Source organism: Capra hircus, chromosome 4 (genome assembly GCF_001704415.2).
Source record: "Capra hircus breed San Clemente chromosome 4, ASM170441v1, whole genome shotgun sequence".
NCBI lineage: Eukaryota > Metazoa > Chordata > Mammalia > Artiodactyla > Bovidae > Capra > Capra hircus.
Window position 1 is genome coordinate 76,637,234 of NC_030811.1, and position 24,727 is coordinate 76,661,960.

General features: G+C 32.6%; 1 protein-coding gene across 2 annotated transcripts in view; it reads left to right on the forward strand.

Moving 5' to 3' along the window:
- PTPN12 (protein tyrosine phosphatase, non-receptor type 12) overlaps positions 1–24,727 on the forward strand; it is an 85,886-nt gene that overhangs the window by 42,335 nt on the left and 18,824 nt on the right. The window contains exons 3-11 of one of the 2 annotated variants that reach the window (XM_018047268.1): positions 5,781–5,857; positions 7,410–7,505; positions 8,242–8,280; positions 11,178–11,249; positions 14,564–14,623; positions 16,644–16,786; positions 18,767–18,833; positions 20,941–21,018; positions 21,106–21,204. In XM_018047268.1, the coding sequence (XP_017902757.1) occupies positions 5,781–5,857; positions 7,410–7,505; positions 8,242–8,280; positions 11,178–11,249; positions 14,564–14,623; positions 16,644–16,786; positions 18,767–18,833; positions 20,941–21,018; positions 21,106–21,204 (731 nt within the window). The remainder of the gene's footprint in view (positions 1–5,780; positions 5,858–7,409; positions 7,506–8,241; positions 8,281–11,177; positions 11,250–14,563; positions 14,624–16,643; positions 16,787–18,766; positions 18,834–20,940; positions 21,019–21,105; positions 21,205–24,727) is intronic. The other variant, XM_018047269.1, reaches the window with a different exon arrangement.

Here is a 24,727-nt window from a genome sequence, read left to right on the forward strand (position 1 = left end):
ATTTTTACCATCTGAGGAAATGAATCTCAAACAGCTTCAGGTTTCTGTTTTCATATGTTGTTTCATTCATTCATTTTACAAGAAGCTGTGAACATATACTGTGTGCTGCAGATAACAGCAGAAAACAAACTGACCAAATACCCTGCCCTTGTAGAGCTTATAGTGTAGGCAAGGCAGTGAACAATTCAAATAGTATGTTGGTCTCTTATAGTGGTTAGTGCTATTGAGAATAACGCAGTAGGAGTTACAGAGAGAAAACTGAGAATAGGAGGAAGCTTTATTAATTTTAACCAGAGATAGAGGGGGAAGTTCAGTGCTGTTCCATTGGCCCTCTGAAAAAGAAAAGCCTTACTTTGTATTGTTTGCCGGTTTCTTTAGGAAATGAATTATTTACGATAATCATCAAAACAAAACTGAGGGAGGTACTACTGTATGCCATTTTGCAGATAAAAAATTGAGACAAAGGTTAAATAGCTTCAGTTCAGTTCAGTTCAGTTGCTTATTCATGTCCAAACTCTTTGAGACCATGTGGACCGCAGCACGCCAGGCCTCCCTGTCCATCACCAATTTCAATAGCTTGCCACATAGCTAATAGTGTGGTGAGAATTTAAACCCAGGCAGTTTGTATCCAAAGCATTGGTTTTCAGCCACAGTGATTTTGCTCCTAAAGGGAGAGACATTTAGCATTGCTAGAGGTGATTTGGTTGTTTGGTTTTTGCAACTAGGATGTGGAGCGAGCAGGCTGCTACTGGCATCTGGTGGGCAGAGGACAGGGAAGCCACTGCATCCTCCAGTCTAGAGGCCACAGCCTCCTCACAGCAAAGAGTTAGCCCAGGTCAAATAAAAATTAGTGCTGAGGTTGAGAAACCTTGCCCTAGAGTCTGAGCTCTTAAACATTGTGCTATAGGCAGAGTAGCAGTACCTTTTTACCTTATTTAAGGTTTGATAAGTCAGTTTCCAATAAATTTCTAATCATTTTAATTTGGAAACTTCAATTGAAAGTAATAGTTTTTAGAGGTACATATTTTCCTCCTGTCATAAGAATAGTGCAAACTGATAATTTCTTTTGAGTATTTAGCATGACCAGTGCTTGCAGGTATTTTTTTTTTAAAAACAGCCTTATTGTGGTATAATTTACATATCATAAAGTTGACCCATTTTTAGGATGGGGACTCTTTATACTGTTGATTTATACTGAATTCATTCAGCCACTGTGGAAAACAGTATGGAGTTTTCTCAAGAAACAAACAAAAAAATAGAACTATCATATGACCCAACAGTTTTACTCCTGGCTATATATGCACAAAAAAAAACCAAAAACACTAATTTAAAGAGATACATGCATCCCAGTATTCATATCAGCATTATTCACAGTTGCCAAGATATGGAAGCAACCTAAGTGTCCATCAGCAGATGAATGGATAAAGAAGGTGTGAACAGTCTCTTCAAAGCATTTGCAGAATTTTTTAATTGATTTTTTATCCTATTTAGTTATAAAAGTTTTTTATATACCCCAGATACAAGTCTTTTTTCAGATATTATGATTTGCGCCCCCCCCCAGTTTATGGTTTGTCTTTTCATTTTCTTAGTGGTTGGTGTCTTAATGCACACTTTCAATTTTCATGAAGTCCAGTTTATCAGTTTTGTGGGTCATGCTTTTCATGTTCAGTCCAAGAACTCTTTGCCTAATCCAGAATGACAAAGATTTTCTCCTGTGTTTTTTCATTTTATTCCTGTAAGTATTATAGTCTTTGCTGTTACATTTAAGTGTATAGTCTATTTTGAGTTAATTTTTAATATGATGTGAGGCAAGGATCTAAAATAATCTTGAGCACGTGGCATTGTTCCAGCACCATTTGTTGAAAATTATCCTTTCTCCTCTGAATTGCCTTAGCTCTTTTGTTGGAAATAATTTGACTGTAAATGTAAGAGTTTATTTCTGGACCCTTAATTCTATTTCATTGACACCAGATCACAGTATCTTGATCATTGTAGCTTTATAGTAAGTTTTAAAGGCAAGAAGTGTTCTCTGTGTTCTTCTAAAAAATTGGTTTGGTTATTCTCAGTCCTTTGCATTTCCATATAAATTGTGGGATAAGGTCGTCAAGTTCTGCAAAAACTCTGGAATTTTAATAAGGATTGTGTTGAATCTATGGATCAGTTTAAGGATAATTGCAATCTTAAACCATATTGACTCTTTCAATCTAAGTGTTCATCAACGGATGGATGGATAAAGAAAGTGTTTATGTATATATATGTGCTGTGCTTAGTCGCTCAGTCATATCCGACTCTTTGCAACCCCATGGACTGTATGTAGCCCATCAGGCTCCTCTGTTCACGGGGATTCTCCAGGCAAGAATACTAGAGTGGGTTGCCATGCCTTTCTCCAGGGGATCTTCCCAACCCAGGGATCGAACCCAGGTCTCCTGCATTGTAGGTGGATTCTTGACCATCTGAGCCACCAGGGAACCATATATATAAGACAGCTCTGTTTATTTAAATCTTTAATTTCTCTCAGCAGTGTTTTATGGTTTTCAGTGTACAAATCTTGTATTTCTTCTTTTAAAAAGTTTTTATGCTGTTGTGAATGGAATTATTTTAATGTTATTTTCAAGATTTTTGTTACTAGTATATAGAAATATAGTTCATATTTGCACATCGATTTTTTTTTTTTTTAATCCACTGACCTTTGGACAGAGAAGCCTTCCACCAGGCCACAGTCCATGGGGTCACAAGAGCCAGACATAACTTAGTGACTAAACGACCACGACCTTCCTGGACTCATTTATCTTAGTAATTTTTCTGTGGAGATGTTAGGATTTGTTACATATCAGAATCATGTCGTTTATAAATAATAATAGTTGTATTCCTTTCTTTCCAATCTGAGTGTCTGTTTTGGCTTATTTCACTGGCTGAAACCTCTAGTATAATGTTGACTTGAAGTGGCAAGAGCAGACATTATTGCTTTTGATCCATTAAAAGTAATTTCATCACTATTCAAAGATCACTTAGGTTTTTCTCAGGCTATCTGGGAGATTTGGTTTATTTTATGCTAGACCACTGAGACCAGTCCCATAATTAAGAAATTTCTGGATACTCCTGTGTCAAGGATGACCTGTTGCTTTTGTTTGTTGAAAGGGCTAAAACTGGCTGGCTAGCCTTTAGAAGTAATGGATCAGGGTATTCTGCCTATTCCAATGTTATTATGGAGATTCTTCTATTTCTCACAACTAGGGCTTATCAATAGGTGTGTGTTTTCTTGGAGGCAACAGTATATTTATATATTGTTTTGTGTGTGTGTGTTTATTTGTTGTTGGAATAGATGTTGATGTTTGCTGAAGAATAAAAAAGCTGCTCCTTTTAAGAGCCTCCTGTGTAGCGAACACTGGTTTTATCTATTTGGAAATGACTCCTGGGAGACTGCAGAAGCAGGCAGCAAAACCATGAGATGAAAACAATAATTCCTTTCATATTCTTTAAGTTATTTGTCTTCATTTTTATGCTTAATAGGACCACCAATAAAGAATATTAAAAAAAAACAGACTATGTTATATATAGCATAATATTGATTTTTAAATTCTGAATCATATTCTATGATTATACAGTATGAAGTAGTGACTAGAAAATTTGCCTATGCCTTAGAGTGTTTAAAAAAAAGCCATTAAAAAATTCTTATTGAAGTATAGTTGATTTACAATGTTGTGTTAGTTTTTGCTATACAGCAGAGTTATTTAGTTATACGTATACATTTTCATAATCCTTTTCATTATGGCTTATGACAAGATATTGAATAGTTTCCTGTGCTATATAGTAGGTCCTTATTGTTTATCCATCCTATATATAATAGTCTGCATCTGCTGATCTCAAATTCCCAATCCTTCTTTCCCCTTCCACTCTCCCCCTTGGAAACCACAAGTCTGTTTTCTATGTCTGTCAGTCTGTTTCTGTTTCATAGATATGTTCATTTGTGTCCTGTTTTATATTCCAAATATAAGTGATGTCATATAGTATCTTTCTGTTTCTGACTTCACTTGGTATGATAATCTCTATGTCATCATGTTGATTCTAATGACATTATTTCATTAAAAAAAAAAATCCCATTTTTGTGTCCCATCTTGAACTGACTGAATCAGACTTACTGCAGAATATGGGACTCAGAAATCTTGCATTTTGAGTTGTTTTCCCCAGCCCCTCATTGCTGTATGATCGGTAATAGATGAAATGAGAGTGGCAAAATATTGACACTTATTGAAGGTGGGTAATAGATAGATGAAGTTCATTATACTATTTTATTTTTATATACACATAAAATTTTCCAGAGAATTAAAAAAAAAAAATTTCCCAAATTGTATGTAGCAAGCAACTTGGCACCAGTATTGGCTATCATTTGGGAGCCACTGTTCTCATCTGGATTCACAGTCCCCAGAAACATTTACTAAGGGTTCAATGGTCAGCCAACAAAGTCTTTGTCTTTGAGATACTTTGTATTAATATGGACCTGTCATTATTGGCAAACATGGTAAGAAAAGCATCATATGATTATTTAACTGCCATTGTACTAACTTCAGAATTGTTCTGTTATCATTTACCCAAAGCATAGCATTTTTTATTTGTATATTTCTGATCTAAAATGGCTTTTTAAAAAAGACATGTAGGATGTAATGAAACAAGAAACAAAGCATTGATACACATGCATGTATTCTTTTCCCTGGAAACATGGGAAGGGGATAAAATAATTTTAATTGGAAACTAGTATGTCTCTCTTATATATCTCTTCCTACATATTTCCAAAGAAGATTTCACCAAAAATAAATAAATGAAATTAGCAGAATTGGATCTTTGTATTAATGTAGAAATTCAGTTTGTTGCCTAATAAATTAATTATTCTTCTTAAAAAATTTGCTAGGGGACTTTCTTGACAGTCCAGTGGTTAGGACTCCATGCTTCCACTGCAGGGTCACAGGTTCACTTCCTAGTTGGGGAATTCAGATCCTGCATGCCATGTAGCAAGGCCAAAAACCAAAAAGTTTGTTAAGTTTATTTGTATTTGTTACCATTTCTGTATGTCTTTTTGTATTTTAATTGCCTTTAATAATCATTGTCCCTGGATTAGAAACAACCGAAATGATTGTGGGATGTTACATGTTATTAGGACCGTGAAATTAGGCGATCCTACTACTGTAGTAGGATTTCGTAGGCTCAAAGTCTAGCCCCGATATTTACTAAGTACAAAATAAAGATAGTAATTTAACGGTGGAAGTATCAGCTGACACCAAATTAGCTGAGTGAACACTACCCAATAATAAATATTATTTGTCAAGTGAAGTATTCAGCACTTTTCATACATCATCTTAATTTGTCACTTTCACCTAATTTTTTAAATGTAATTTTTATAATTTCTTATAAAATATGAAAGTTAGAGTTCCTTAAAAGAATTTTGACAAACTAATGTATTAAGTGGTTTTAGTGCTTATTAAAAACTGTAGACATGTAAATCTCAAACTCTTGTATAATAAATCTAAGATGATGCTCAGGACTTTGTATTTTTAAAAGAGGTCCTGAATATTCTGATTCCTACTTTGAAACACAGCTTTACAATGAGACCTACTTCCTGTCAATATGATGTTAGACATTACCCTGCTTATACTTAAAAGTCAAATTTCATTCATTTTTTTTAAAATAAATAATTTTAGTTATTTAATCTTATTTATGGTTCATTAGGGAAAAAAACTTGTCTGCTCATAGGACGTTATTTTAAAAATCCCTTTTTTTCCCTGTAGTTGATCATAGCCGAGTTAAGTTGACTTTAAAGACTCCTTCTCAAGATTCAGATTATATCAATGCAAATTTTATTAAGGTATGTATTAACTTTAAATGGTGTTTCTCTGCCATATTTAATGACTTCCTACAGTACTAGTTTTATTAAAAATTTTAAATTGCCTAACGTGATGCCAACAGTAAAAGAAGTAAAGTCACAGCCATGACATATTTTTATGTTTTTCGTCTAGCATCCTTATTAAAGGTTTTTGCTTAATTTTATGATAGTGGAGATAAAATTTTTTTTGTTTGTGTGTTTCTTCTTTTATATTGAAGGCTTATTATAAACACCTTTGTTGCTGATTAGTTGCTAAGTCATGTCCAACTTTTTGTTGACCCCCTTGGACTGTATAGCCTGCCAGGTTCTTCTGTTGGTGAGATTTCCCCAGGCAAGAATATTGGAGTGGGTTGCCGTTTCCTTCTCCAGGGGATCTTACAGATCCAGGGATCAAATCCGCATCTCCTGCATTGGCAGGCAGGTTCTTTACCACCAAGCCACCTGGGAAGCCTTTACTGATTGCTAAATTGTCTCCTTTGTTATGTACACAAATGTACTTAGTCATTTCTGTTAATTAACCATATAGGGTATTTATCCGTAGAGAGATTCAGACTGCTACTTGAGTAAATAAAAGACTATTTTGTTCTGTTACTCTGTGCTTTTGAATCTATTTAATACAGTATTTCGTTGAGAAAAATATTAAGGTGGTAAGAGTTATATGGTAAAATTAATATCAATGTCAACATTGAAGAATTATTGTTCCAAATAAGAGCTTTTCCTGAAAAGTCAATTTTATTACAAATATGGCAGAGCCCAAAACTAATAGTTAAACAAATACTCATACATAGGGGCTTCCCTGGTGGTCCAGTGGCTAAGACTTCCCACTCCTAATGCAGGGGTTCATTCCCTGGTCAGGGAACTAGATCCCACATACTGCAACTAAAAAACAAACAGAAAGCTCCCACACGCAGTAACAAAGATCCTGAGTGTTGCAACTAAGACCTGGCATAACCGAATAAATGAATAAATATGGGGAAAAAAACAACTAATACATAGTTTACTCTTTTAGATGTAATTGATGCTTATGTTCTTTTATAAGGACATTTGTTCAGAGTTCTAGTTTTTAATTGAACCTAATAACACTGGCTCACTGTATGTGCTGGTTTAACATGTTAGTCTGCTAGTTTGTTTGATATATTCTTGGGTTTACTATTAAAAGTATATTTAGTAGGTGCTTAAACCAAAGACAGCTATGGAAGAATCTAGCTAAGAAAGAACTATTAGCTAGTTCTAGTCTTATTTTTTAGAATTGATGCATGCTTTTAAGTTTCTGCTAGTTAGTTTTGTTGACTAGGGCTTTCAATTCATAATTTTTAAAACAGCATAAGGAGGTTTCCTTTGAATTCTATGAACCATGTTTCACCAGAAGTTGAAGTGAAATATATTTTGTCATGCTTTTATACATTATTAAAGAAAAATTATTTGGAAATTGTTCAGCTGAAAACAGCGGGAATGCTAATAAAATTTGAAAACTTAAAATTTAGGTAGAAAATATTTTTGGTAATCATAATTTGTATGCTTTTAACCTTTTTAGGGTGTTTATGGGCCAAAAGCATATGTGGCAACCCAAGGACCTTTAGCAAATACGGTAATAGATTTTTGGAGGATGATATGGGAGTACAATGTTGTAGTAAGTATTGCATGAAATGGCATGATTTTCTACCCATAATGTTGTGTTAACTATATCCTACAATATGACTTTTGAGCCATAATCATATGTTAACTATAGTTAGTTTATTAGAAAGACAGAAACTGATGGCTAGGTTGTCTTGTTAAATTTTGACAAATTTGTTGCAATATTTCAAGAATAGAGTATGGCAATACTTTAAATCTTGGTTTAAGTTGGTAGTATAAGACAACTACCAAACACTGATAGATGGGTGGAAGGACATCTATGTGATTAAAAACAAGTATTGTCAAATGTTAATGGTAGAACATAGATGGTAGCTATACAGTATTTAGTGTAAAATTATTTCAACTTTGCTGTATGTTTGAAACATTACATTATAAAACTGTTGGGATGGGAAAGCACATGTAATAACCTTCATGTTTAAAGACAGTTACATTCAACCTTTAGTAAGCAAAGTATTTAATAGTGCTATTCTATTCGGTAAATATCCTGAATGCATTATTTTAATTACAAAAGACATATCTGTAAGATTCAAAAAATTCAGTTCAAATCAAATACATTTCGTTATTTGAAGCCAATTTAACTCATACTTTTAATATTAAACCTACTTTTTTTGACAGGCCAGGTATACTTCTGCTCAGAATAAAAATAATTCTTGAAATGTACATTTTGTTGGAAAAGTAAAATTGTATTTAACTAATATATTCTCAATCTATCCCACCCCCCTTATTTTTAGATCATTGTCATGGCCTGTCGTGAATTCGAGATGGGAAGGGTACGTATAACTGTTAACATTTAAAGTAATTGTGGAATTTTTTTTTATTCATTTCTAGGGATTTTATTCTTGGTCTTTTATTATATTCTTAGCCATAGTTGTTAAAATAGTTAACTCTTTTCTGTGTGTTGTGCTATGCTTTCGTTTTAACAAAAGGAGCCAAATCATCCTTACACACATAAAATACTTTTATATTTTATAGGTACATTTTATGATATATTTAAAGCCATAGATTCTGTATTGTTACTTAGCAGTCTTCCAGTATTTAATGGTGGTGTAAGTAGAACACTGCTTATGGATAATAAAAATGGTTTAAAATAATTCTGATTAATTTACAGCTTGAAATTTCTAATTTCTGTCTGCCAATTCCACTACATTTTTGTAATGGTATCTCCAAAATGAAAAGAAGAAAATTCCTTAATCTGAAATTTTTTAACATAGGTAAAAAACGTGTACAAATGAAATTAGTATCAAAACCATTCTGATCTCCTGCAGAACTGATTCCTAAATCTTCATTTTAAGTGTGAGCATCTATAAATGTGACAAATAAATTATCTGATAATTTGAAGTATCCTTGTGCAAGTATAGTTCATTAACTGCATTATAATTAAGCTAAGAAATGATTTAAAAGTTATAAAACTTCTTATTAAAATTTTCAGTCAAGGATATATTGCATAAAACAAGATACTACGTCTTTCAGTTATATGAAATATTATTATATATAAATCACTAGAAAGCCTTATTTTTAATAGTAATTTTGTCATTCCTCCCAACCACATCAGTTACCAGTAGTGGAAACATTAGCAACATTGGACAGAAAATGAACAGTGTAAGATTAATATACAGACTGAGATACTGTTAAGTAATTATCTGTTTAAATATTATCAGTATGTACTTCGGTACCATTGTTATTATTAGTTGTATTACGAAGTTTAAATTTCACCTTCCTAAATTTTTTTAAGTTACTTTTAAGATTTAGGATTTGTTTCTCTTCTTTCTATTAATAAGCTCACATTGTATATCAGTAATAACGCTTAAAGATAAAGTTGTATTGAATGCTAAAACTTTTTGAACCTAATGATTTTTTGGATTCATAGTGTTTTGTTAGTTGGTTTTGTTGTTTTATCGGTCAGGGCTATGAATTCATTTGATAATCTCCGCTTTGACTTAAGAGTGTGACCTAATGGAAAGAGCACAGGTAATGAAATCAAACAAACCTATACTTCACTGGCATTTGGACATGGTGCAGTGAACTGCCCCCCCTGAGCTTCAGCTTCCTCATCTCTGAAACCAATGACAAATTACTATAGATTACAGACCCTGATGCTGGGAAAGATTGAGGGCAGGAGGAGAAGGGGGTGACAGAGGATGAGATGGTTGGATGGCATCATCAACTCAATGAATATGAGTTTGAGCAAACTTTAGGAGGTAGTAAAGGGCAGGGAAGCCTGCGTCCTGTGGTCCATAGGGTCACAAAGAGTTGGACGCAACTTAGCAACTGAACAACAATAAAATTCACGTATGATGTTTAACATTTACATTTTGGTATCAACTGTATCAGTAATTAGTTCATACCTGAAATATAAATACCAATATAATCTTATTCAATGTTGCTCTGAAGAGAGGCATGTTAGTCACAAACTTTCAATTCTTGCTAAATTAATCTCCTATAAACTTGTTTTCTGTTAACAAGATATTAAAGCTTTACTAAGTGAAAGACCAAGAAGAAAAAAAAATAACCTTCAAAATAATTTATTTTATCATTTTCTATAAACTTCTACTAGGAAATGAAGTTTGTGACTTTAAGCCTTCTAAAATTTTAGTAGTATTTACTCTAAGTTAAACTGACATACTAGGCAGTTCTACTTTTTGCCCTGAGAGCAGTATTGTCAACTTACAATTAATTCCAGCCTATAAGTAACAGTTCCACTTACTGTGTTTAGAACTATGAGGATTTAGTAAGAACTGATATATTTCCCACTGCTAAAATGTGTATTTTAAGCCAGATTGTCAGTTATAAAGACTTTCATTTTATTGGGTCTTACTGGTAAAATTACATTATTTCTTGCATCAGAATCACTGGATCTTCTATGAAGTTAGACTTTTATTCACTTACCTAAATTTTTAAAATAATGAGGCTTGATACTAGAAACCAATGTAAATGAATATTCTACTATTTCTATACCTATTTATTATGGGAAAATAAGGATACTGTTTGATTATACCTTCTCTAATCTCAAATAAAAGTGAATAGTTTAATACATTATTCTTGTATAGTGTTTTTACCAACAGTAGAACATTTGAAATATACTCAAATTACTTGAAACAATCATGTAAGATAAGGATTATTATCCCTGTTTTTATAGGTAAAGGAACTAAATGTAAACAAATAGTAAAATTGCTACCTGTAACATTTTCTTATACCAAGTGGAGTGCTCTTTCCACTATGCCACAGATTTTATGCTTAATGAGAATTCAACTAGGTATTATAGATATTGTCATTTTAGAACCATTAAAACTTATATGCTAAATTTGTTTTACTAAATTTCTTACACTAAATTGAGCAACTTCTTACACTAAATTTACCTCCTTGTGCTAGGCATTTAAGAAAAAAAGGCAATTTTTCTTTTATAGAGGAGGATCTTTGGAGTCTATATAACAAGCAGGTAGAAATGAACAGTTTATACACTTAGGTTAATAAAGTTCTTATTACTAATCTTGAAAAGCAATTAGTAGCCCACCTTTAAAGAGTTGCATAAATCTAAGCTCTTAGTTCCTGCCGACTGATGGCAGTTGTTTGTTTTCTGGGAATGAAGAACAAGCGGAACACAAAATAATTGTAGAAGTTCAAATAAAACAAATTATCAGTTATTTACTAACCTTTTTTTGGACAACAGAAAAAATGTGAACGGTATTGGCCTTTGTTTGGAGAAGACCCTATAACATTTGCACCATTTAAAATTTCTTGTGTAAGTACCTATTTTCATATACATTATTTAATCAGGTAGTGCGTATGTCAGACTGATGAGTAGTTAAATTATAATATGTGTTGAATCTTGTGGGTTATATAAGCCAAGCACTCAGTGTTTTCATGTGAATCTATACTTAATTATAATAAACAAATATTAATAATGCTTGTTTTATACTGCTTTTTAAAATTTGAGTATAATTGTTTTACAATATTGTATTGCATAGTGCTTATAAATTAAGGAACTTTAAGAATAACTTTTCATAAATGTATAATTTCCTTATTATGTTAATTCTGCCTTAGTCTTTGCATGTAAGTTGATGATAAGTGTTACATATCTAAGAATAAACAAATAACTATACTCTTATTCAACTAAGGGGAAAGATTTTTGATGATGAAGCTTAGTTTATGATGTTAATCTTTCATAACTATGTTATTCTACCCAGAATTACATACAAAGATAGGTTTGAGAACCTCCATCCTAAAAGCAGAGATTGACCCTTTAGAAAACTTGACATGAAACTTAAAATAGATACCTATTTGATGAGCTTTGGAAACGAATTAAATTCAAGTTCTAAAACTAACAAAGCACAAATCTGAGAACATGAATTTAAAAATAAAAACAATGAGGGGAAAAAGAAACAATGAGCTTGAGAATAGAACCAACACTTTGCTTTGGATTACACATGATGGTTTTTTTTTTAAATCATTTAAATAAAATAATTTCCCCATATTAATCAGGGTTTTCCAGAGAAACAGAGGCAGTAGAATGAGTATATATAGAAAAGAGATTAGTCAAAATTGACTTACATGACTATGGAAGCTGGCAAGTCCAAAATCTGCAGTCAGGGTGGGCAAGCTGGAGACCAGGAGGAGCTGATGCTTCGGTTTCAGGCTGAAGACCCACAGCCTGGAGACTGAGAGCCAATATTGCAATTCTAGTCTGAAAGTGGGAAGGCTGAGACCCAGACAAACTTAACGTTTCGGCTCCAGTCCAAAGACAGCTGTAGAACCAGGAAGAGCCAGTGCTGAAAGGAGTCTCCTGGAGAATTCTCTCTTACTTGGACGAGTCTGATCCTTTCGTTCTATTCATGGGTTAACTGATTGGATGAGGGCCAGCCACTCTACTCAAAATCCACTGATTTAAATGTTCATTTCACCCCAAAACTCCCTCACAGGAACACAAAGAATAACGTATGACCAATAATTAGAGCAAACCGTGGCCAAGCCAAATTGACACATAAAATTGACCATTACATTACCCATCTCAAAACTGTTTTTTATTTCGTTTTCCATGGTTAAATGAAATATAATTTCTGTGATCTTACTCGTCATTGTTGTATTCAAGAAGTCCTTAATTTTCTGACTTATTTGTCTTTAGGACTTCTGAATTCCTCTGATGCTACCAGGAATTTAGTGCTTTCTAGGTTGATTAAGATAAGGACTCAAACTATGTTCCACAGTCTCCTTTATAATGCAGTGTGATTGTTAGAATGTTAACTTTAACTCATAATTATAACAGCCTGCATTAAATGAATAGTCAATTCTCTAAAGTCCTGGTTAGAAGTAACTGTGGATTAAATATTAAAAAAATTAAAATCCTACTGCATTTCATATTATTTGCAATGAGTAAAAAACAGTATATAAACATATTGTACTTCTGTGATGGAACACTACCTAACCCCACCCCTACCCCCCACGCCCACCCCCATCACCAGTTTAGAGAGTATTCTACAGTATTAAGTACCTGGACAGTTCAGGAAACCTAGTTCTGTGCAATGTGGTTATGTTGAAAATTTGTAAATTTAAATGTACTAACTGTAATGAATGTCACAGTTCAGGTGACAGCATATAGTGATTAATGGTCAACAACAAAACAAAATTTTTTAACAGGCAGGAATCAGGAATAGTAAACAATTTATCAAAATCAATAGAGAAAAGTAGGAAATAGTTTGAAATTTGGGAAAAGATGAATTGATTTGAGGATTGGTTTTTCAATTGCACTAAAGAGTAATTTTTTAAAGTGCTGTTAATAAAAAGTTTGATTTGATCAATAAGAGCTGGTTTGATTTGTCAGTGATGGGATTGCTGAAGAAGCAAAATTTTTCTTTCAAGATTTCAAACTGGAAAGTAATTTATATGTCATTTAATTGTTTCAGAGAACTCAGGATTTGTTATCACTGTTGTAAAACACAAATCAAATGTATGAATAGAAAGCAAGGTAGTGAAAATAACCATAGTAAGTGATTTGACTCTATTTGGCAATCACAGTGTTTAAGACTGAGAGTATTAGAAAAGCTCTCTCGATTTGGGGATGGGAAAGAGAGTAGAGTGTTGGTGAAGGGTGAGGGTCTGGCTAGCAGGGGCTCAGAAGCATGTTGCTGCTTATAACTCGTCGATCAGCACTGTCCATGGGTCAGTCTAGCCCGCTGCCTGTTTTGTGAGTGAAGTTTTATTGGTGTACAGCCTTACACATTAATTTACATATTTGCCTATCACAGCACAACAGAGACTTTATGGCCTACAAAGTCAAAAATATTTATCTCACCTTTTATAGGTGAGCAAACGTTGTCTTGGACCAGTGTTTTCATTTATTCTCTGTTTTAATAACATACTTTCCCCCTAATGTTATTTGAAAAGTTCAAAATAAATTATTATGGTTTATAACATTAAAGCTGGAATAATGTTGATTTTTTTAAATTAATAAAGCAGCATATCTGTTGCTCTTGACAACCTATCTGTAGTTTTAGTTTAAAAAGGCAAAAATAATAGTTTGCTTAGTGAAAAATTGATGAAGAGGTTTCATTCTAATACACTGACAAATAACAGTAAGAGATAAAGTGACTATGTTGTCATCAACCAAAATAATAATTTGGTATTTTCTGAATGCATCCTTTTCCTTACCCATTTAGCATCCATGTAACTCAGAGTTTGAGTGTTAGGTAGAGAAAAATCAAGCTTAATAGATAAAATGATTGAAGATGTTTATAGTATTTAGGAGTAACATTTTGTTTGTTGGTGTTATTTCTGTTACATGATTCTGGTGATGGTTGTCACCTTGCAAGTATTTTGTTGGATGATCCACTCCTAGCTAAGCAATTGGTTGACAGACACTTCTGTTTAAAAACAAACTTCTAAATAAAACTTAAATAACCAAATTGATGACTTTTAGAATGGTTGTTTTTATAATTATTAGACATACCTAGAATTTTAAAGGTAATTTCATGTTGTAAACTTTAAGAAATTATTGTTTTGGCATGTAAATATTTTTGTTTTAATGTTCTCACTGACTCACAAGTGTTTCTCTTTATTTAGGAAGCTGAACAAGCAAGAACAGACTACTTCATTAGGACACTCTTACTTGAATTTCAAAATGTAAGTATTTTCCATTTAGAGACAGTTTCTAAGAATATGTACTCTAAAGAGACATTATGTGTAAACAGTATACTATCTTATCTTACATTGTTAAGGAGATGTTTTGTTTTTTTTTTGTTGTTGTTGTTATGTAGTGTAACAAAGAAGAAAATCAGATGTAATATTTTATTATCTTAAGCCTTATATTTATCAATTAAAGTAATATAAACTTTAACTCACTTAGAATCTTTCCCTAAATTAAATTTACACTATGGAATAGTTGGTTTCTTTGCTGTAGATATTTTTCCTCTATTGCAATAAACAGATTATGTTATTATTTACATAATTATTACCCACTTTGGTTTACAATGTTTTAGAAAGCAACAAACCACCATTAAAGCTAGTCTTCAGACTTCTGTGGTGGTCCAGTGGTTAAGAATCTGTCTGCCAGTGCAAGGGGTCCCTGGTCCCAGAAGATCCCACGTGCCTTGGGGAAACTAAGCCTATGTGCCACAGCTGCTGAGCCTGCTTGTCTAGAGCCTGTGCTCGGCAACAAGAGAAGCTACCACGATGAGAAGCTGTTGAGCCACAGTGAAGAGTAGCCCCCATTCACCACAACTAGAGAACGCCTGTGTGCAGCAATGAAGACACAGTGCGTTCAAACATAAAAAAATTTTTTTAAAAAAGCTAAGTCTTCATTTATATATATCTTGTTTTCACTTGAGGCCTGTGACTTCAACAGAACTATATAAAATGAAATTTTTTCAGAAAGGAATCAAAAATCTGACGGATATGAGAGAATGCCTATCAATTCTTCCTTGGTCTTAAATTTGAATCACTTTAAAGTAAATAAGCTTGGCCATAAAGCTTACCATTTCTTCTCCAACCAGTGCATTTATAAACATAATTCCTTAATTCCTTCCTGATGATAAGTAGACATGGTTCCAGTAGTTGTAGCATCCCCTGACCCGACTAATCATTTCCCTTTAGTTGACTCAATTATTATCACTTTGGTTGCTATTTTTTAATCTCTACTAATAATGATAGGTACTTTATGGAGTTTCAGTAGTATATCAGGCATTTCAATCCTCCTAACTTCTATAGTGATAGATACCATTTTCTCCATTGCACACTGATGAAGATAGAGTCTTTGAGAAGTTAGGTAACTTACCTAAAGTTACTCAGTAAATGACAGAAGTAGCATTTGAATAGTTTTGCCTGAATGCCAAGCAGTGCTTTTTCTGGTTAACACCTAGAATAGCCATTCTTCAGGTTCTTAAAAATTATTGAAGTTTCCAAAGAGCTCTTGTTTATGTGGGTTATATCTTTTAGTATTTACTATATTTGAAATTAAAACTGAGTTTTTTTTTAAAATACACAAGCAGACATTCCATTAGCTCTCAAAGTGATGACATCATCCTTAAGTCTCGTAGCCTTGAGACGACTGCTGTACACTGATGAGAGAATAAGAGTGGAAATGGCAAATAACACCTTAGTATTATTATTAAAATAACGTGAAAGCTATTTCACAAACCCCTTGAAAGGGTAGGGAGATGGATGGCAGCCTGCACCATAATTTGAGTAGGTTTGGGTTCGGAAATTTTCATTTTCATTTAAATAGTCTATTAGCCTTCTGACTGTAATAGATTCTAAAACAATGCTTATGGTTTATTGCTCATCCATTTACTGCTGTAGATTAACTATATAGTATACTGGTTAAAGTGCAGGTTTTGGAAGTAAGACTGCCTGCTTTCCGATCCCATACTGTCATTTGCTATGAAACATTATGCAAGTTATTCTTTCTGTCTCAATTTCCTTACCTATAAAATTAGGATAGTACTAACAGTACCTTCCCCATCGTATTACATGGGGGATTAAGAAAAGGTATGTGATAAATGTAGGCTATCATTTTTTTTAACAAAGTGCTGAATATGACATACCTATCTTAGAAATGGCAGCAAAGTGAGATGTGCAGCTTTTCTTTATGGTTTAAAATTTGTAACTGTATTTTTATATGGTTGAATTTCTGTTATTCTTGAAGGAATCTCGTAGGCTATATCAGTTTCATTATGTGAACTGGCCAGACCATGATGTTCCTTCATCATTTGATTCTATTCTGGACATGATAAGCTTAATGAGGAAATACCAGGAACATGAAGATGTGCCTATTTGTATTCATTGCAGGTACAAAAAATTTTTCTAAATATTTAATTAAATATTTTTCAGTATAGATGGCATTATAATGTGGGTAATGTATAGCATTTTGAAACATAAGTTTGGAATTTCATTCAGTTCAGTCGCTCAGTTGTGTCCGACTCTTTGCGACCGTATGAATCACAGCATGCCAGGCCTCCCTGTCCATCACCAGCTCCCGGAGTTAGATTGGTCATTATATGGGTTTCTAAACAGTAAAACTGATTTAATTCCTGAGGCAGTTTTCCTTCTCTTAATTTTTTATTTTATATTAGATTCTTCCAAAAGACTTAAAATCATAGTACTTATTTCATAAAATAGCAATTTATTTTTTAAGTGACTTAAACCTGTATTCACATTTGTTATAAAAAGTAAATGAAATTTTTCAGAGACTCAGAGGTTAATTAACTCAGGCTAATTCAATAGTTAAAAGGTATTAGTGGAGTTATATTTAAAATGGATAGCCAACAGGGGCCTATTCTGTAGCACAGGGAACTCTGCTCAATGTTATGTGGCAGCCTGGATGGGAGGGGAGTTTGGGGAAGAATGGATGGTTGAGTCTCTTTGCTTTCCACCTGAAACTGTCACCTCATTGTTAATTGACTCGAATATAAAAAATAAAAAGTTAGAAAAAGACATTAGTGGTGATGGAGCACCAAAGAGAGTTTTCTTAGCCAGTTGGTTGGATTGTGATGCCTGTATTAGTGAAGTGAAAGGGCTGCTTTTTCTTATGAACCAGAAAGGTGACCTGCTGATGTAGACGTAGGAATCAGTTAGCAACCTGCTTAATTAAAATGATTTTTCTTTAGTTTGTCTGTGATTAGTTGAGTCTAAGTAGTTAACTGGTTAAAAAGAGAAGGGTCTGTTTAATTGTAGAATTAAAAGATAAATTGCTTTGGCTTGACTTCTTTACAAGTTAACTGAAATTATTTCCTGTTGTATTCATACTGGCCAGCCAATGTATAGGTCATAAACCCAATTTGATGTGAAGATTTTCTTTTAATAAAATAAATTGATCATTTAATATTTTCAAACAACCAAAATATTATGTTAACTGTAGTGTTTCATTGATATAGTTGTGTCTGTCTTTGTAATATCACACTTTTAACCACCAAGTTTTACATATATATCATTTAGCTCTAGTAACTCTTAACACTAAAATTTTAAAAACGTTTTGATGTGTGGAATTGACAAATCAGTGGTTTAAAATTAATATTATTGATGTCTATCGTTAAGAGCTTTTTAGAAAACCATACTAAATTGCTTAAAATGTACTGTATCATGAATTCTTAGATTACATGATATTTCTAAAAGTTTCAAAATACATATTAAAGTGCTACCCCAATTTTTTCGGCCTAAAATTATTAAAGATGTCAGTAGCATCTTTATTTTACTCATAGTGATTTCCAGTCGTTGGGTGCATTTGCCTCCCTCTAGCTGAAAACCATTTACTTTATTTTTGTCGTGTTTTAAAATAACTAACTTTGATATTTTACTTTACATTCTTTAGGTTCTGTTCTTCAGGAGATTAGAAAGCATTAGAAGCCTTTCTTTCTTTAGTGTAATCACTGCTTATGTTCAAACCAGTTTCTAGGGCTTGTTAATCTTCATCTTTCCTGTACCTTTTGCAGATTGAAATGATGTAGATTTCTCCCTCTACCAGAGCTATCTAGAACATAGTATAAATTTATCTCTGCAAGATGTTTTGTTAGCGGTAGACAGACTTTCAGAGTGAAGGTTTCGAGGTATTACTCTTGCAGGTTCCTTAAAGGAAAACAATATGTAAATCATAATGTTAAGGATGTTTGCCCTGCACACATCTTATGTTGTAGTTTACTTACTAAATAAGTAGAATTTTATCAGCTTTCTTAAATGATTTTCGCTTCTGAGTATTAACATATCCATCCACGTTTATCTTATAGTTCTTTTATTACAAAAATCAAATTGTTTTTTCAAATTTTATATCCATAGTGCAGGCTGTGGAAGAACAGGTGCCATTTGTGCCATAGATTATACGTGGAATTTACTGAAAGCTGGGGTAAGAATAATTTTTATATAGCGTTATATCTAATTCATCTGTTACGATTTTTAAACTTATGACTAATTGCAGTAAATTATGCCATACGTTTTGTTATACATGTTACTACTTTTTTAGAAGTAGCTTTGCTATGTAAGAGATACAGGCAGTGAAAGGTATAAATGATGCATGTTAGCGTGAGGTAATACACACTGGGCAGCAAAATGAGCATATTATCACTCATTTGTTTTGGATGAATTTATACCTACATTAGATATGTATGCTCTGCATTGACTTTTCCAAATACTGCATCCCTGGTGCCTTTTATATTTATCTATGTATAAATATAGTCAATTCAGTGAATATTTATGTCTAACTGGAAACATTATATAGTTTAGTGGTTAAGAATGCTTACTGGAGCTAGACCTCCCAGGTTAAAATTCTTGGCTCTGTCATTTACTAGTTGTGGGATCTTGGTCGAATTACTTAATTTCATTGTGCCATAATTTCTTTATTTCAAAGTGGGAATCATACCGTTAATAATTGAAGAATTAAGTAAGTTCTTCAGAAACTTGTAAAGTTCATCACTACTGTATGTGGCAGATAGCAAGTGTTCCATTTACTGTTAGTTTTTATTATAATCCTTGTTATTATTGTTGCTACTACTTCTGTTTCCAAGAAATTGGTTTGGATACCATGGAGGATATAAAGAAATAGCCTTCATTACAGATTTAAAAAGCATAAGTCTCCTTATTATATATAGATTTGGTTTATTTGCTGGTTCTATAGTACATTCATTTTCTATGAATTAGGAAGAAGTTTTATTCTTCATAGCTTTATAGTTTCTATGAATATGTCAATCTGTCATATAAAATATGAATGATAAAATATTTATTTTATTTTCCTTCTTCCTTTTATTCATTTTCCTTTTTTTTTTCTCTGCCTTTCCATTTTGTACTTTTGCATGAGGAATATTTAAATTTTCAATTGTTTTTCAAAAAGCCTGCTGTTTAATTTTATTTTTGTATTCCCCCATTCTAATCATTTCCTGATACTCATATGAAATGAACAAAATTTAAGTGGCTTTATAACATATTTTAACATAAAAATCAGGGATTAAAATCAGGGTGGGATGAATACAAGCAGGCAAACATCTTGTCATTTCAGAAGGGTTGTGTGTCTTGAATATCTTGATTGAGTTTGACATAACAAATATAATCTTAAGCCTTAGGTTAGGAATTGATATAAAAACATTTTGATATATGTCAAGACTCCTAAGCAGTGAAGCTAGAAATCATGTTTTAACTTTTCTATCTTTTTTATCTCTCCAAAATATTCTTGCTGATGACCAAGTTCTAATAATTCTGCCTCAGCAATATGTCTCAAATCTGTTTCTACTTTTCTTTCTTTTTTTTTTTTGGAATGCTTCAGGAAACCTCCACCAGTTTCTCCACTTTTCACTCTATTGTTTTCCCTGCTACAAAAGTTACCCGAATATCAGATCTGCTCAGGTCTATATTTCTGCTCATGTCTATAGTTGCCTATCGTAGTAGTTAAAATACCAGGTGTAGAAACTAATTCTGTAGGATTCACAATCAGTCTCCAGAGATGTAGCTGTCTTAACTGGTCCTTACAGAGACAGCCAGGAAAACACTGGCCTATAGAATGAATTCAAACTCTTTATCATGTTTGTATTCTCATGCCAAGTAGCCTTATCTTTTCTCTTTTGAACAGCTCTCCTTCTTTCAGTCTTTTAGTCAGTTCTGTCTACATCAAACGTCTCTGTTCCCCAAATAGATTATACATTCTATGTGCCATGTTTGTGTTTATTTCTTTCATTTTTCACTCACATACCAATCAGAGTTGGTCACAGCATATTTACTCCAACTGAACTGCAACCATACTTTGGCTGGACATTTATCTGTCTCCGTATCTGGCTCACTAACTTGACTGCTGAGAGTCAAGATTAGTTCTTGGCTCTAGACAGTCACTGATACATGATACGTAGTGCTTAATAAATGTTTTCACTTATCCAGCTATATATAACGTCTGTATGAAAAGTTGAACACTGTTACACTGTTTTTCTGAATGGTTGTCCAGAGTTCATGTATTAAATTCTTTGTTTTAGAAAATACCAGAAGAATTTAATGTTTTTAACTTAATACAAGAAATGAGAACACAGAGGCATTCTGCAGTACAAACTAAGGTGTGTTTTTCTGTTTCACTTTATGAAGTGTATTTTTATAATTGCCTTCATTTTTTAATGTCTTTCCCTTGTTTATCTCCTTAACAGGAGCAATATGAGCTTGTTCATAGAGCTATCGCCCAACTGTTTGAAAAACAACTACAACTATATGAAATTCATGGCACCCAGAAAATTACTGATGGAGTGGTAGGTGTTCTTTGCATATTAATTTTAGAAAATTTACTTTTTACCAAGATGTGATATTTAGCTTTTTAATTTTCATCTTGTGTTTTATCTAATAATAAATATGTTAGTTATTAGTTTTATTTTTTTAAATTCCTTTTCTTCCTATTTCAATCTCTACTGTGATGAATAATTTAATGACCCTAAAAAAGTTAAATAATATTCTAAATAAAATATATTTATGAATTTAGATCTTAAAAATTATATAATTCAATATCATTTCAAGTATAGATTACTTTTAACAAATTAACTATAGTTTTGTCTCCCCTTCCGTCCAACCAAAGTAATTCTAAGTTGATTCTACATGAATTTTATTTTGTTTTTGGTCATCATGATATACAGTTTTGTCATTACTTTGTATGTGCTTTTTAATTAAGTAGAATTATAGGACCACAATTATGTCCCTTTGGGGCTTTAGTTCTTTGTCATTTTAGTGTTAAAAGATTTTATTGGCTATTTTATTGACAAATGTACTGTTTTCTCACAGTGCTCTCTTTCTGCCTTTTTAAAAAGTACTCTTCTTACTTCCTCCATATAATCATTCTATCCTTGAAAGTATTGGGCTATTTTTTGGAGTTTTTTTGGATAAATTTTTTACATCTTTATTATTGAACCTAAGTTAACTGTCACTTGATAAACCAATTTAGCTCCAATAACTTAAGTAAAATGAAGATATTAGTGGTAACATTTATAACCTTTTAATTTTTAATTTTTAAAATTAATTTTTAATTTTTATAACCTTATAACCATTTATTTTTTTCCCCCTTTTATGTGGTTTTGGCAATTTCCAAGACTATTTGTTTGAATATCTTGGTGTTACAAATGAGAGATTAGTTAACCAAATGCTTATTACCTCACTGTGTTAAGTAATACAATATTGACCCATGGATTTGGGGGATAGTGTATTTCCTTTATTAAACGTGATAGTTTCAGATTGTTAAGATTCATATATGTGACCTCATTCTTATTTCCTTCATCAACAAAGGAATCATTGTGCAACTGTGCCTCATGTATTATCACATCTGTTTTCTCTTTAGTTTAATTAAAGCCTGTTATAGCCTGTGCTCAACATAGCCAAATATTTTATAATATAGAGTAGAATGTCTGTATATTACTGTGTGTAATTTTACCTAACTTGAGACTCCTTTAAATTTACAAAAACTAAGTAGGCTACATTTTTCTTTAAACTTTATTTGAAAAATATTTTTGTTTTTTTTCCATAAATGGAATATTAATTTCAAAGTTCAAGTTTTTGTATTTCAGAGTTACACTACTTCCTGATTCCTAGAAACAAATATATTTTTAATGTATGGAAATTATTTACATTAATTTTTGTTGAGATATACTTAACATGTAACATTACTTTCAGGTGTACACCATTGTGATTCAATATTTGCATATATTGTGAAATTATCACTATAATAAGTCTAGCTAATGTCCATCATCATACATATTTAACAGAATTTTTTTCTTGTGGTTAAGAACTGTTAATTTGTATTCTCTTATGTGCTAAGTCATTTAGGTCGTGTCTGACTCTGTGTTACCCTTTGGATTGTAGCCCGCCAGGCTCCTCTGTCCATGGGATTCTCCAGGCAAGAATCCTGGAGTGGCTTGCCATGCCCTTCTCCAGGGGATCTTTCTGTGCCAGGGATCGAACCCATGTCTCTTATGTCTCCTGCACTGGCAGGCAGATACTTTACTACTGGCACCACCCGGGAAGCCCATTTACTCTTAGGAACCTTCAAATATAAGATACAGTATTATTAATTATAGTCACCAGACTGTATATTATATCCCATGACTTACTTATAAGTGGAAATTTGCAAATTTTGACCGTTTCACTCACTTTGGGTCTACCACTGACACCACCTCTTTCAAGCACCAATCTGTTCTCTGTATCTCTGGGTTTGGGTTTTTGTTTTCTTTTTCCACATATGAGATCATACGGTATTTGTCTTTTCTCTGACTTAATTCACTTGGTATAATGTCCTCAAGTTCCATTCATGTTGTTGAAAATGGCAAGATTTCATTCTTTTTTAAGAACAAATGATACTTCATTTATGTGTGTGTGTATCTTCAACTTAGTGTTTTGTTTTCTTCAGATAAATATACAGAAGTAGAATTGCTGGATCATATGGTAGTTCTATTCTTAATTTTTTTAGGAACCTCTGTGCTGTTTTATATAATGGCTGCATCAGTTTGCATTCCCACCAACAATACACAAAGGTTCTCTTTTGTTTTTCCCTTGCCTTTTTGATAATTGCCATTTTGACAGGTATGAGGTCTTAGTATGGCTTTGATTTTCATCTTCCCCTTTTCACATACCTGTTGGCCATCATCGTGTCTTCTTTGGAAAAAATATCTTTCAAATCTTCTCCCATTTTTTAATTGACTTGTTTGTGGGTTTTTGTTTTTTTTTTCTTCTTTTGCTACAGTGTTATGCAAGTTCCTTAACTTTTTTTAGGTAATAACCCCTCATCAGATACATGGTTTGCAAATATTGTTTCCCATTTGGTAGCCTTTTCATTTTCCTGATTGTTTGCTTTACTATTCAGAAGCTCATTAGTTTCATATAATCCCACTTGCTTAACTTTGCTTTTGTTGCTTTTGCTATGAAAAAAAAAATACAGTTTTCAGTGTTGTATTTTTTAAAGCTTTTAACTGTATTTACGTTATCTCCAGAAAATATGTGATAAATATTGCATTATTTTCATCTTTGTGTTTCTCATTACCTGAGTTTTCTTTAGATTTTATTCCTAAAATTAAACTTCCTTTTTACTACACTGAACTCCACATTACAAGTATAATTTTGTTATAGTTTCTGCCTAGTAGCTCAAAGGTTTAAAAATCCCCAAGGAATACAAGAAAAATCATATATTATATGAGATTAGGTGAAATAACATACAATAGAAATAGTAGTTATTTCAGTCCTAGTCTCTCATCTCATTGCCTGGTTATATAGGAGACACATACTACATGCTTGCAACTTTAACTTCTGTTAAAGCTAACAGGGTGACTGCTGAATTTGCCATTGGACAAGGTGAGTTTTCTTATTTTGCAAGAGGGAAAAACAATTTTCTATAGAATCCATTCTAAGAAAGCAGTATTTGATAGCTTTGCCAAAGGTTGTGTACCATAATGTCTGGAACTGTATTTTTCAGTGGATGAATGGATAAAAAAGTGGAAAGACAAGCAGATAGAAGATAAGATAGTGTTATCATTTTAGATAATTTTTTAATGTTTTCCTCTTAAGAAATCTTGTTTTCTAGGTACTTTAAAATATAAATGACCTGTTTTTTAAACATGTTTATATATGGTTGGAAGCCACAAATCCCAGTCGGAGAAATGTGGGATCTAAAAAATTGGGGGAAATTATCTTAGAATTGTATGATGAGTAAAATGATTTGAAATATATTACTTACGTTTTTGAACCTATGCTCTGAGAAATAATCATAAATCTCCATTTATTATTTCTCTAACTACTTAA